Source organism: Eumetopias jubatus, unplaced genomic scaffold (assembly GCF_037043125.1).
Source record: "Eumetopias jubatus isolate StellerSeaLion01/CBP00866 unplaced genomic scaffold, mEumJub1_p1.0 scaffold_13, whole genome shotgun sequence".
Lineage (NCBI taxonomy): Eukaryota > Metazoa > Chordata > Mammalia > Carnivora > Otariidae > Eumetopias > Eumetopias jubatus.
In genome coordinates, this window is record NW_028274819.1 from 83,998,702 (window position 1) to 84,013,732 (window position 15,031).

Consider the following 15,031-nt stretch of genomic DNA (forward strand, 5'->3'; position numbering starts at 1 on the left):
TCTTTGCATTCTTTAAAACAGGGATGGAATCTCTAGTAGTATAGAAGGCTGTTCATTTGTGTCAATCAGGGCACAGGCAGGTAACAAAGAGCAGTCACGACTACGAGCATCCATATCTCTGCGTGCGTGCAGGGCTGCAGACAGAGACACAGAACTGCCTGCACAATATACAGCTGACCCTCGAATGACACGGGTTTGAGCTGCACAGCTCCATTTACACATGATTTCTTACAGTGCAGTGCTGTAAAGTATTTTCTCCTCCTTACAATTTTCTTCATAACATTGTCTTTTCTCTACCTGGTTTTATCGTAATAATACAGTATATGACACAGACAATATACAGAATATGTGTTAATCAATTGTATGTTATCAGTAGGTTTCTGGCCAATAGTAGACTATTAATCGTTAAGTTTGGGGGGAGTCAAAAGTTCAAGTGTGCAGGGGGTTCAGCACCCCTAACTGCTGCCTTGTTCAAAAGTCAACTGTACGTGTTTTCTTCGGGCTCTGGGGTTTTTATTTCTTCTTCCTACATTTTCTGTATTTGCTGGATGTTTGCAATAGGTGTGCCTTGCCTATCTAATTATAAAAACATAATAAAGCAGTGTTAAGAGTCCTACCATTCACTTCAAATGTCAAGACACATGAGTCTGGAATATCAAGAGCTGACTCTGACATGCAGATAATCCCAGGAGCCTTGCACCCTACAGCTCATTTACATCAATTAGCACGTTATTTGGAACTGATTTTTACTTCATAGGTCAATACACATGTTGGGTGTAGGTACTGCAAAGCACTTACCAGAAGAATCCAGGATGTTGTGTGGGCCTCCCCACGAGTCAAACCACCCTGTCCAGTACTCCATCACCATCTTGGGCTGAACCCTCTGGGCACCACAAAATGAGAAGTTAGCTGGCCAAAAGAGGCAGAGAGGAGTTCTTCTTTCAGGGATATCCCAGCCCTTCTACCCTCCCAACTCCTCCCTGGCCACACACTCCTTGCTGTAAAGGCCATCAAAAGCAGAGCGCAGGTGAGGACTAAATGCACCTGTACCAGCTTATCCTCCACATGTGCCTCACACTGCAGGTAGAAAGTGGAATGAACTAGCAAAGCTGATGCAGGTGAGACCCTGATGCCTTAACGTAGTTTTAATGTTGCATACGGAACTAGCAAGAAAACACAGGGATGTGTTCAAAGTCAGTCTGCATCAGAATGCAGCATGTGCTCTGGGAGTCTTTTCCTACGTGGATTTGCTTTCTGGGTCAAGCCAAGCTTTGCCTATCCTCTCTCAGGGAAGGAGAATGTTCTATCAGGATAATTCCATTTCTGATGGGCACCCCGTGGATGCAGACCCCTCAGTTGCTGTTTCCCTTTAGCTGGAAGAGTCAGAGGGCTGTAGAGTGGGCCCCTCTTTGAGGTCTAGTTTAAACATTAGTTTACAAAACTGGACAAGAAAATTAGGGAGTTATTTAGCACAGCTTTTCCAGTGCAGGCCCTGCAGCCGCAGTATCTGGCTTCATACCTTGGCTAGATGTTCGATAACAGTTAAGTCTTTAATATTACTTCAGAATGCTGACTTTGGTGTGGGATTGCCCCAGGGATGCAGAAACCATTCCGAGAACCATGTTCTACTGTGCCGTGTTTGCAGAAGCACCAGAGCATCGGGGGGAGATAGAAGGACTAACATGCTGGTGTTTCAGGTTCCACACCGGAGAGCCGTCCTCGAGGATTCATCAAGTACTTTCTCTGTTAGTGATGGCCTTACATTTAGAGGGCAACACATACAGAGCAACAAAATCTGGTCCAGAGTGATGGGATAGGTTTATTATCTGTTGAGTAGAAGATACCAACCATGCCAGACGAAAAGCCAAAGTAGTCACAGTAATTTTTTTAGCAAGACTGGTGGCTTGGTTTTTTGTTTTTTTTTTATATCTGTCCACCTCCCAAGAAGGGGATACACTGTGCCATGTTTAAGTCACTAAGTGTGAAGTAGATTCTACATGCCACATGTCAATAGTCTCCAGGGCTAGGAAGGGGCTCCCTGACTTAAGGGTGCCAGGGCCAAGGTACGGGGAGGCCCACCAATGGCCCAGGTCACTGCGCCGCACAATGTGGTTAAGAGCTGGAGCTCTGCCTCAGTCAGACTGTGCCGCACCTCCTCACCTGCCACTTACTGGGTGCTCTATTTGTTCTCAAATCAGTCTCCTTAACTGTATAACAGTAACCACGATATCCAGCTGACCTGGTTACTGGGAGAATTAAATGAGATAATGCATGTAAAGCCTTTAGCACATGGTGTCTAGCACTTGGGAAGTGCTCAAGAAACATCCACGTTAATTATCAGATATCATCACTGGACATGCACATGAGGGCCCAGCAGAGTGCTGTTGGACATCCCAAAGTTGAGCAGAGCAGGGCCTGTCCTGTTTGAGCATTCAAAGCAGACTCTGTTCTAAGTCCCCTTCCTTGAGGAAAACATCACTGAACTGAACTGCAGACAGAAAGGCCATTAACGGTGCATCTGTCAGCAGGATGACGCGGCCTGGTTATACAGCCGTGGGGCCCCTATCTAAGGATGACCATAAAGGAGCCAACACGAAGCCTTGCTTTCCTGGGTGCTTTCCAAATATTTCTTCATTTGATCCTCAAACAATCCCCTCAGCAGGTACTATCATTATCCCCACTTCACAGAAGAGGAAAGAGAAGCAGAGGGGTCACACTACCAAGTGGGCAGAGAGACAGCTCACAATATCCTATACCTGCCTTAGACAGCACTCAGGTACGATCCTATTTAGTTGCTGGGCTATTGTTTATTTTTGTTTACTCCCCAGGTTGGTCACAAACCCGTACGGCAAAGACCTGCCATCTTCGTCACCACAGGGTAAAAGGGCCTAGCCACATTCCACACACAGAGCAGGCACTCAGTCAACACTGGAGGAAGGAAGGAAAGGAGAAAGGGGCTGGACCTTGGCCCACCGGGACCCACTGTCTCTCCCCCACTCAACCTAACAAAGTCTGCCTGGTGTCAGGTCCCATCCTGCCCCATTTCTTCCTGGTCACCTTCCCTGAGCATTCCGCTTGTCCCTCTAAACTCAGATAGTAGCCACATCATACACACAGGTGGCCCTCATCCTCCACAGCTTCACACTCCCCTGGTGACTTCATATGGATGTGCCTTTGGACCTACTTCTGCTCTAAGAAATGAACAGGTGGAATGGAGAACAGCCCCAGCATCTCTGCAGGCATCTACTCACGGGTGATGCTAATGTTCCAACAGCTCCCCACTAGGCCCGGGGAATCAATGCCTACACCTAATAGGTGGTGACAGTCCGGGGCATTCACACCCTCAGTAAGACACGGTGAGGGATGGAGCCCTAGCTCTGTGAATGGGCTGCCACTACTGTGGCCAGGTACCATCTGCCTCCTTAGGAGAGGCATGTGAACTCAAAAGAAAAGAAATCAATCAGAATAGGATTTAACTGTAAATTCCCATCAACCTGAAGGATGTGAATTTGTACTCGGAAACTCCTCTCCTCTCTCCTCTGACCTGGAATGGCCCAGGGTTCCCATCATGCTGATGACAATAACCTTTCTAGGCCCAGAGGAGTCTTACGGGTTAAAGTCAGACACACAGTACAGGTCAGGAAAGCATTACTCCTCTCAATCCCAAGATGAGCATATCTGGGGCTAATGGAGTCCACAGAATTCTAGTCCTGAGCCTCTGTGGTTGAAGCAGAGGATGAAGGATGAGATGCAGAGGCAGAGGATGAAGGATGCAGAGGCAGAAGGATGGCTGGGAGGTGATAGGCTGAGCGAGCCCAGAGTCATCCTCTCCCCATCCTAGAGCCCTGGACATAGCTGCAGCTACCTCACAGCACTGCACACTTCCTAACAGAGGCTCCATTTGACTCTAGGACTTTCTACACTTGCACCAAGCAGAGCAGGCAGCTGCCCCTGGGCCAGACTTACCTGCACACTTAAGAGAAAGTTGGTTAATAACTGCAGCTCATGTTGTGACTGCAGGTTGATGGTGGCCAGCACTGTAAATGGAAAAGAGAAAGAGAAACAAAGCATTGTCTTAAAAGCCAGGGAGACTTTCTGAACTAACCCAGACCTTTCCCAATTTACCAGCAAAATAAATTAATCTTGACATTGTTTCCCACCTCACATTAGAGTTTAGTTGCTCTGATGTCAGGAGATTTATCTTGTTCCTCTCAGAAACCACCACTCAGCTCAGAGCTTACAGGGCAATCACTCACTGGGCATCTGTTCTTGATTAATGTAATTTTTACAAGCAGAGTGTACCTCTCTGGTAATTATTCTTTCATAGGAGCCCAGAGTCTGATCTTTGTTTTGCACCTCAAGCATCTAGTGCGAAGTAATGATCTAAATGAAGACTTCCCTTTTATTTCTTAAGTGAGGGCTAATTTTCTATTTCATTCCATAATATGTCCATTTTTTTAGTTTAGAATTATATTTTAAATGGCATCAGTGAAAGGTATGCCCAAGAAAGATGTGCTACATTTGGCCAAAAGGTCACGGACCTTTTGGCCTACCCCAGCTGCAGAACTTGGCTCTGAGGCTCCTTGCCTGCCTGTTGTCTGCTTGGACAGTAGGCCTCATATGCACTGGGCTTGGCCTGAGCTCGGGCAGGTCTGGGAATGCATGACAAAGACTGACCAGCCTGCCAAGCTGGCCACCCTGACACTCTCCTGGTAGACATAAGCCACTGATTACCAGTGATTAAAAACAAACAACAGATGAGGCTCCAGGAGGTTAAATAACTTGCCTCAAGGTCACACAACCGGTGAGCAGCAGAGTAGTGCTGCAACCCAGGCCCATCTGACACTGACCCATTGTCCTGTGATGTCACCATCCTCTAGCAAGCCACTGGATAAGACCCTACATCCAGACCCCTCCTCACCTAAAGGAGAAACCTTGAAGATAGGATGCCCGTCTGAAACCTAGCAGGCAGAAATCTCAGAAGTGAACAGGATTAGCATGGCTAAAAACATGGCATCTATTCCTAGCCTTCCTGACCCCTCACTAATATAAAAATAAAGGAATCCAAAGGTGGAAGGTCATAAAGAACAAGACCTAGAGAGGAGACAAAGCGAGAGGAAGTTTCAAGAAAATCTCAGGAGGCTGCAAAGGGCAGTGGGTCAGTAAACAGCATAGGAGAGCGGAAGAAGCTTCAACAGGCTCCCCACCTCCAGCCCCAGTCCTTGTCTCACGTCCCAGGCACTGTGCAGCAGGGAACACACTTCTATCCCATGCCTCATACACTCCTCAAGCCTCTTCCCCACTGGTGCCTCACCCTGGAGGACCACATTCTCTAGGAAAGCTGAGTGTCTCCAGGCTGGGAGGGATCAGCGCAGCAGAGTGTGAAGTTAAGAGATCTGCAGCTGGTCAGTAAGGGCCATCTCAGCCAAAGGATTCCTGCCCATTCCTCCTGTCTGCTCCCAGGATATCTGCAGCAACAGACCAAAGGATTTGTCTCTGGAAACACTTAATAGAGCTAAAGAGAGTATCTCCAAACACTGACATTTGGGCTTCCCTCCTGGAAACAGCACACCCCAGCCCCAACACCCCATAAGGGAGCACACCTGCCCCAGCCCCTCCTGGCACTCAGCTCCCAACTGGCCGTTTAGTGCCTCCTCTTTAAACTGCTCAGTCCAGAGCCAGACAACTGAGAAAATCCCGTCACATGGAAGATTGAGCAGAACTGGTAAATATTAAAAAAGTAAAAGTAAAATATCCTCAGAGCAAAGTAAGAAAGATTGTGTCCATTTAAAAACTATGCCATGAGAAAATAAATATATTCAAGGAAACAAGACCCAGGAAATATGAGGATTACAAGACAAATTGAGGAAGTCACCCAGAAAGTGGAACTAAAGAGCAGACATATATAAAAAATATAAGCAACTTAGAGAATAGATATGAGACTCCAACCTACAAATAACAGGAGTGACCAAAAGATCAGAAAAAAGAAGGGAAAGCATTTCAAAAAAAAAAAAAAAATCCACTGACTGGATGTCCAACTGTTTCAATTCAAATGACGCCCAAAAGTTCCACAAAAGGAAAAAAATCCCACACCAAAGATAGACCAGAATACCCAGGATAAAGGGAAAATGCTGTAATTTTCTAGAAATGGGAAGGAAAAAAAACAGGAAGAACATATAAAAGGATCAGGAACCAGAATGTCCTTGTACCTCAGGGTGACGGTGGGTGCTAGAAAATCTGGCCACAGCGCAGAGAAGGGGGGAATTGGGCAGGAGACCCAGAGTTTAGCCTCCGGTAAAGCCTGGTAGCCGGCTTCCATCAGGTCAGGGGTGGTCGGGTCTCAGACCCATCGGACTTGACATAGAGTCTGATATGTACAGGTACTTGAAACACACGTGACAGGAGTTTGGAAAATCTTTGGTAAAGCGTTTGTTTAAAAGAGAAGAGGGGGGACACAAACTAATGTAACGTGTGTCAGCTATGTGTGTCAAGTCAAATTTAAACAAAAAATAACAATGAAAGAGAAAGGGGAGAGAAGAGAGAATTGAAAGAAAAGAAAAAGAAACGGGATAGTTACACTGAACGTGAAAACTAAGCCCAGCGAAAGCGAGTCAGTTCAACAACACCGCCCCGAATACCGCTCGTACCGCACCGCAGCGGGCAGGGGGGCATCTCGACGCGGATAAGGCCGGCCCACGAAGCCGGTCAGAATCACCGGGGAGCTACGCCGCCGGGATGCCGCGGGCCAGGGTCACGTCTGGGGACGGGGAGGAGGAGGCAGCATTTCTGTGATCTTACTCTACACCTGTGGATGTCTTCACTCTAATTACGTTTTTAAGTAATGGAGAAAAGTCCTTCCGACAGCAGGCAGAGCTCCGGAGGTCAGGGTTGGGGTGCAGGGCACCGGGAGGGGAGGCACGGGGGCGGCGCGGAAGCGGGGTCAGAGAGGAGGGGATAGGGGGCGGGGCAGCGGGGACGAAGGCGGGGGAGAGGGGCACGGCGGGGCGGGGCGGGGGTGTGGCGAGGGGCGGAGCGGGCCGTGGAGGAGGGCCTGGAGTCCGGCAGCCGGCCTCGTCCACTCCCTCCGTTGCGTCGGAGGCGTTGCTCAGCGCGGTGCTGACGCGCTAAACCTGTGCACCCGCCTCCAAAGGGTCTTGCCTGCGGGCACTGGCCATAGCCCTTCCCAGGCCCCACCGGAAGCGATGGAGAGGCGGAGGCCTTGGAAGCAGCCACAAGGAGACTGCCGTCGCGTGGAAGCGGCGGGAATCGCGGCTGGTCCTCGAGGAGCTCAGTGGGTCTGGGGAAAAGGCCTTCTCTTGCCCGTTTATCCAACGAGACACCCCCGAGTGCCCCCCGCAAGCCGGCGCTGACCTAGGGCCGCGGAGATGAAAGGCTCTATCTGTTCACTCTAGTAGAGGGGAGGGCGACGCAGAAGGAACGGGAAGCCAGGCATGCTGCCACAGAGGCAAGCAGGTGGTGGGAGCCCTTAGGAAGTATCTGGCAGCTGATAGGAGGCCCTTCAACGACCATCATCCTTGCGGAGCATGAACCGTGTCCAGGCACAGGGGCACCACCAAACAAGACGGAACCCAGGCCCTGGTGGATCTTACCGCTGCAGTCAAACAGGTGAATGAAACAAACTACCCAGAATGTTAGAAGGCAAAAATAAAGCAGGGCTCAAGGGCTGGGTGAGCTCCAGAAGGAGCTGCATTTCAAATGGATGCTCAGAGGAAGCCTCACTTCGAGGTGACCTGGGAGAAAAGTGGGAGGAGAGGTCTTGCAGGAAGGCTGGGGATGTCCAGTATGTTCCAGAAAGAGATAGGAGGCCAGGAGGAGGGTGGAACAGGATGGCAGGGGAGGGGGGCCAGGAGACACCTAGCCAGGTCACAGAGGTCACAGGTCAAAGGAGGCCCTTCGAGGCCTTTCTCATAACTTGTGCTTCAGTGTGAGGAAGGCAGGATGTACCTGGAGTTAAGGTGAGGCCTGAGGCAATCCAAATGACATTTGCAAATGCTGCTCTGTTGAGAAAAAGTGGTGTCGGAGTCAGCAGTGAAGAAAGGAGATCAGTTCAGTGCTGCTGCAACAGCCCACATGAGAATGATGGTAATAGCAGATGGGGTAAAACTTAACTTGCATCTGGATAAATTTGAAGATAAAGCTAAAGATTTGTAGGATTTGCTGTGTGTCAGGCATACACAAGGAGAGGCCTGAAAGTGCCTACAAAGTTTAGGTGCTGGGCAACTGGGGGAAATGGAATTGCAATTTACTGAGAAAAAGAAGACGGAAGGTGGGACAGGCTCTGGGAGGGAAACAGACAAGTTCAGTTCCCCACGGGCTCCACTGAGACCGGCAGCCTTCCCGGGGTGCTGTGCCCAGTAGGCAGATGCACACGTGAGGCAGGAGTTCAGGAAGGTTGCTCATGGAGACGTGCATCTCACACTCATCAACACACAGGTCAGACCTAAAGGCACCTGGATGACATCACCAGGGTGGTGAGTGTATAGAGAGGAGGAACATTCATTCCAAGGAGTGAGAAGTAAAGAATTTAAACATCAGAACTCAGGAACAGAGAAGTGACCAGCAGAAGATACCAAGTAGGAGCAGCCTGTGAGGTCAGAGAAAAAAACAGGAAACTGGGTCTCAGACACCAAGGGAGGAAAGAGACTGATGGTTGCTGACAAAATCTGAGAGGTCAGAGGCGACAAGGACGAGCATTTAAATTTGTAACATGGAGGTCACTGGCAACTCTGAAAAGAGCAGAACAGTGGAATGGTGAGGGTGGTAACGTGACCCCGATGGTTTAAGAGAGATGGAGAGGAAATGGACTGGGGCAGCCATTGAGCATGGACATGGGGAGATCTCTTGAAGGGGAGCAGAGAAACACAGCAGCCTCTGGAAAGGGAACTGAATCAAGAGATTTGTTTTACAAGAGAGAAATAACATGTTTACATGCAGATGGGAATGACCCAATAGAGAGGGAAAATCTGACGACCCAGGGCAGAAGCAGGAGTTGCTGGAGCAATGCCCTTGAGTAACTGAGGGACAAGGGGCTTGGTGCACAAGGGTGAAGCTGGGCCAGTGCCTCTACAGTAACGGGAAGAGACGCAGAGTAAGGAAAACAGACGGCGCTGATGGAGGGCAGCCACAGTCATCTTCTGTTCACTTGCTGCCCAGCCAGCTGCCATCACCACAGGGGCTACATGCCCCCTGGGTGGTGGTCAGCCATCTCCATGATTGTGGCAGCGTTTGAGTAAGCCACCCTCACAGGACACCCCATAATGCTTCATCTGCTCTGCCCTCTCTGCAGGCATTCAGAGAACTTCTGTCTAGGATGACCAGCTCACCATTCCTGTGTTGCAGTCTGCAGAGCACTATTAGTGTCCTGAGTGAGTGCTCAGCACAAGTGGGAGACCAGAGATCCGTCTGCCACAGATCCTCCAACCCTCTGAGGCCCAGAGCTTTGGGCCCAATGCCATGCAAATGGGAGAAGCCCAGACATCAGGGAAACTCCACTTGCGGCCCAGGCCATTTAGGGATGCATGCAGAGTGAGGCCAGGGTGCCGCCTCCCCCCATACCCCCCCGCACCCGCACAGCTTCCAGGCAGGCACCTCCATCCATGACTCCCTTTTGCAGGCCATCCTTGTTGTCTGAAGTCAAAAGCAATTCCACAATACCTCGGTCCTCCAAGGCCTGTGGGGGAAAAGAAAACAAGTCAATCTGTCGTTCCTCAGAGCTGGGAAGGTGTCAGCTACAAGAGAAAGAGGGAAAGATTCAAAATAAAGCATTTACTTCTCTGCAAAAAGTGGACAGAAACCTATCCTGTCTGTGCCCAACATGGTCAACAAAGCTCCTATTAGCTGAAGTCCAGCTGTGGCAGGGGCAGGGCTGTCAGACTCTGGCATCCCTTGGCTGCCTCAGATCTGGTGAGGTGCCAGATCTGGCTAGTGCGTGCGCTTATTCTTAGACGGCCCCACTCAGAGGCCGGCTTACATGGTTTCCAAGAGCAGGCCAGGCCCTCCTGACCCTCCAGCTCCCCCTACACCAGAAGCAAGCAGCCCACTCTTCCCCCACACTGGGCCAGGGAGGGCTCTGTCCAACACAGTCACATGCCCATGACACATTGCACGTACCCAGTAGAACAGGAAAACCTCCTTGAAAGTCATCAAATGAAGAAGTGGAAGGAGTTACACACTATGCTGAGAGGCAATAACCATTTTACTACTCCTGCTGCCATATATGAACCACTTACAATCATGCTAGGCCTTCTGCTAAACACTTTACATAGATTCTCCTATTCACTCTTCACAATTAATAACTGTACAGAGGAAGAGTCTCAGAGAGGTTGAATAAAGGGTTAAGGGATACAGAGCAAATTAGATGGTATGGACCTGAATCCAGAGTCTGTCCACCTTGGAAGGTCTGCTCTGGGGCTGTGGGCTCTAAAGGATCAGAAACCCTGGCAAGGGGGACTTTCCTCTAATTTTTCCTGCAGATATTTTGACAAGACTGCTTATTTCAACCAAATTCTTTGCGAAATAGGTGAGACAGAGAGATAATCCAGTGGGTACATAATGTTCATGTCTAAAGCCTGATGCCAGTAAGGAAAGAGCAGAGGGGGCCCTAATTCTCAGAGACAACAGAACTGCAGATGTTCAATCCATTAAGCAAGGTGAGATGTTTATTAAAAGCCCTGGATCCAGCACCTCGCAACTCTCCAGCCAGTCACTCGCCAATATGTAACAGGCTTTGCCTCAGTTCCTACCTTATGCATATAAGATCGCGGGGGTTGGGAGGGTGTAACCTTCTTTTACAGCTGTACTATTACACTTGACTTTTTACAGGCATTAATTTATTGACTGCACACTGTTAGGGGTAATTACTATAGCCTGAGCACCAGTGATCTGCCAAGCAGAGTTACGGGTCTTGTGTCTATAATCTGTCTCCATTCAGCACATGATGAAGCTAAGGCTCAAAAGGTGAGGTGATTTACCCAAGGTCATCCTGTGATGATGGTGTCCTTATGTCCGCAACACCCAGGAGAAGCTGCAAGACAGCTTAAGAGGGGATCCTCCCAAGAGGTCAGGATGACAGAGGGTGGGTGCTGCAGCTTCTCTTTGTCCATCTGTCTCACATATGGATACCTTCTCCAGACACCAAGGAAGTGTTGACTGAGCTGGAGAAGCCCCTTGAAGTGGTTGCCCTCTCCTCCCCACCTATTAGCAGAACTCTCCTTCTCTACAGCTCAGGACTCAGTAGACACCTGCTGGAGAAGCCCCAGCATTTGAGAGACAGTCCAAGGGAAGGAGTTATAGTGGGAGAAGCTCCCCTATCATGGAGCCCTGGCTGGAATCTTTCTAGCTAATTCAAAGGCAAAGATGGAGCTGGAGGTATGGTCTAAACAGGCCGCAGTTGGGCTTGACTATCAGGATGCCTGGGAATGCCTCTTCCTAGATACAGGCTTGTTCCCTACACAGGGCTTTCTGCAGGTGATAAGAAGGGGGCAAGAGTAGATGAGAACCTATAAGCTAGAGTGCTTGAGCTTGGTCTGCCTGTGTGCAGGAACTTAAGTGATTTCCAGATGGAAAATGAATCTGCCTATGACAGCAAAAGAGATGCTGACATCAAGGGCCAAAACTAAAGCAGCTTTAATTAGGTGGACTCTCTGAGGCCACTTAACATTTCCTCAACCCACACCATGGCCCGTCCTTCTAAGTACCCTAAAACCACTGCCAATAATCTATCAAAGTCTTATTTATTGACTACTTACTACATGCCTAGAACAGTCCTGAGCCAGGTGATCTCACACACATGCACAATTCAGAGAGGCAAATTCTCTCACTAGTTCCACTTTAAAGAAGAGAAAATGGAGGTTTAGAAAAATTAAAAGGCATTTGCTCAAGGCCTTAGCTACAAAAGGATAGAAACCAGATCTAAAAAAACAGGCCTGTTTTTTTAAGTGTCATCTAGCCCTGCCATATGCTGATCTGCCACACATTCAATCAGTGGTTCTCAAACTAACTTACATATTGAAATCAGATGTCTGAGGACCACCCCAGCGATTCTTATTTGATTGGTATGGTATGTGGCCTGGGCATAGGGATTTTTAAAGTGTATGTTCAGATGAAGCTGGGAACCCTTGCTTTAGATGCTAGAATGAAAGCAGACTCTACAGAGAGACTTCACTAATCATCACACTCAATGAAGCCCATCCCTTTATTCTCAGCCATTGCAATTACATGTGTGTAGTGCAACCCCCAATTAGACTCAATCGATAAAGGGTAAATAAGTGGTGACCCCACTGAAATAAAAGTATGGTGAAAGGATTCACTAATTAATAAATGGTGCTAGGAAATGTGGTATTAATATGAGAAAAGAATTAGGCCAACATGTCACATCATAGCCCATACTACATTTCAGAGGAAGGAATATGAAGAAATAAACCAAGTTGACTCTTACTTTCTTGATGTAAGGCATATAGGCAGGGTCTCTGTTATAGGAACCATATTCATTCTCCACCTGCACAGCAATGATGGGGCCTCCGTGCTTGTACTGGGGATAGAGACAAACAAAAGCTGAGTTTATAGTGGACACTGTACTAATTTCACCACACTTATCACCAATTACCAGCAAAATATTCCATTTGAAAGCAAAAGTCTGAAAAGATTTGGTTATATAATTGAGAATGATGTCAGTAAGACAGAGAGTAGGTAGGGAGCTCCAGGTCCTTGCTCTCTTATGGAAACATCAAATAAACAATTACAAACTGACAAAAATAACTTTATAAAAGCTCTGGAAACCAGTTAAATGTTTAAGCAAATCAAGGAAAACACATAGTTTAAAATGATAAGAAATCTCATGGTGTCTTTGCTCACTCTCGCCCTACCCCCCTCCCCGGCATAGCATGGCATTGTCAGAATAAAGCAACCCAATTCCCAGTTCCCTCCCTCAAGACAGAAGAGGCAAAATGGAATTTGTTTGCAATATTCTGGGCTGTCTGTAGGCTGCCCAGTAGACTAGTTTCAGTCTTATCTGACTTGGAGCTCAGACAGGAAATGGCATAGCTTGGACCTCAGGTTGGAAGCTACATAAGGCAATGAAGAGCACAGCATATGAAAATTTCAGGGGGTCTACAGACCCATGTATGCCAGGGTGCAAGGGATGATAGGCAGAGGAATATGATAGAAGATCTAAGGCCACAAAATAAAGCTGGCGTGAGACTCTTTGGGAAATTAAGACATGTAAAAGCAGCCAGGGAAAGCTGGGAGGAAAAGAAAGGTGGCGCACACACAGGCCAGACTAGATTCGTGCCCAGAAAACATCTGAGAAGATCTAAAGCCATCACCCCATACTGATTTTAATGCTTAGGAGCCCGCCAAATAATGAAGGTGTTCCCCACCAGTCTGCAAACACTGAGAGAGGTGACTGTTGTTTCAAATGCCCAATTTTCTTTTTTTTTCTTTAAATTTTTTATTGTTATGTTAATCACCATAGATCCTTAGTTTTTGATGTAGTGTTCCATGACTCATTGTTTGTGCATAACACCCAGTGCTCCACACACAACGTGCCCTCTTTAATACCCATCACCAGGCTAACTCATCCCCCCACCCCCTCCCCTCTAGAACCCTCAGTTTGTTTTTCAGAGTCCATCGTCTCTCATGGTTCATCTCCCCCTCCGATTTACTCCCCTTCATTCTTCCCCTCCTGCTATCTTTTTTTTTTTCTTAACATATATAGCATTATTTGCTTCAGAGGTACAGATCTGTGATTCAACAGTCTTGCACAATTCACAGCACTCACCATAGCACATATCCTCCCCAGTGTCTATCACCCAGCTGCCCCATCCCTCCCACGCCCCACCACTCCAGCAACCCTGAGTTTGTTTCCTGAGATTAAGAATTCCTCATATCAGTGAGGTCATATGATACATGTCTTTCTCTGATTGACTTATTTCGTTCAGCACAACACCCTCCAGTTCCATCCACGTTGTTGCAAATGGCAAGATCTCATTCCTTTTGATGGCTGCATAATATTCCATTGTGTATATATACCACATCTTCTTTATCCATTCATCTGTCAATAGATATCTTGGCTCTTTCCACAGTTTGGCTATTGTGGACATTGCTACTATAAACATTGGGGTGCACATACAATTTTCAACAACAACAACAAACACAAGGCAAAGAAACAGGGTAACACAGCTCATTCAAAAGGATAAAATACATCTCTAGAAACAGTCTCTAAAGAACACATGCTGGACTTACTAGACAAAGATTTTAAAACAAACTGCCATATATATATGCTCAAAGAGCTAAAGAAAACATGGACAAAGAAATCAGGAAGAGGCTATATCAGCAAAGTGAAAAATATCAATAAAGAAAAAGTATAAAAAAACTAAACAGGATTTCTGGAGCTGAAAAATACAATATCTGAATAGAAAAATTCACCATAGAAGTTCAACAGTAGATTCAAACAGAAAGAAGAAAGAATGGGATAACTTGAAGACAAGTCATTTTAATTATTCAGTCTGTAGAGCAAAAAGAGACAGAGAATGGGGAAAAGTGAATAGAACCTAAGGGACATACACAACATCAGTAAGCAGACAAATACACTCATTGCAGAAATCCCAAAAAGAAGAAAGCAAAGGGGCAGAGAGATTATTTGAAGAATTAATGGCTGGAAACCTCTCAAATTTGAGGAGACATGGATATACAAATCCAAGAATCTTCAGTGAACTCCAAGTAGCATTAACCAAGAGCCCAAACCAAGACACATTACAATCAAACTGTCAGAGCTGAAGACAAAAAGAGATTCTTGACAGGAGCAAGAGAAAAGCAACTTGATATGTATGAATGATCCCCAATAAGACCATCAGTGGCTATCTCACCAGGAATTTGCAGGGCAGTGACAGAAGGATGATACATTCAAAGTGCTGAAGGAAAAAAAACAAACTATCCACCAAGAATTCTACATCTAGGATAACTGTCCTTCAAAAAATGAGGGAGAAATTAAGACATTCTCAGACAAATAAAA

General features: G+C 47.3%; 1 protein-coding gene across 1 annotated transcript in view; it reads right to left on the bottom strand.

Annotated features, from left to right (window-relative positions):
* Positions 1-15,031, bottom strand: part of LOC114222302 (beta-galactosidase-1-like protein 2) — a 52,826-nt gene that overhangs the window by 11,362 nt on the left and 26,433 nt on the right. The window contains exons 6-9 of the mRNA XM_028120765.2: positions 12,458-12,550; positions 9,610-9,691; positions 3,967-4,037; positions 799-883 (exon numbers count right to left, since the gene is read on the bottom strand). Of these exons, the coding sequence (XP_027976566.2) occupies positions 799-883; positions 3,967-4,037; positions 9,610-9,691; positions 12,458-12,550 (331 nt within the window). The remainder of the gene's footprint in view (positions 1-798; positions 884-3,966; positions 4,038-9,609; positions 9,692-12,457; positions 12,551-15,031) is intronic.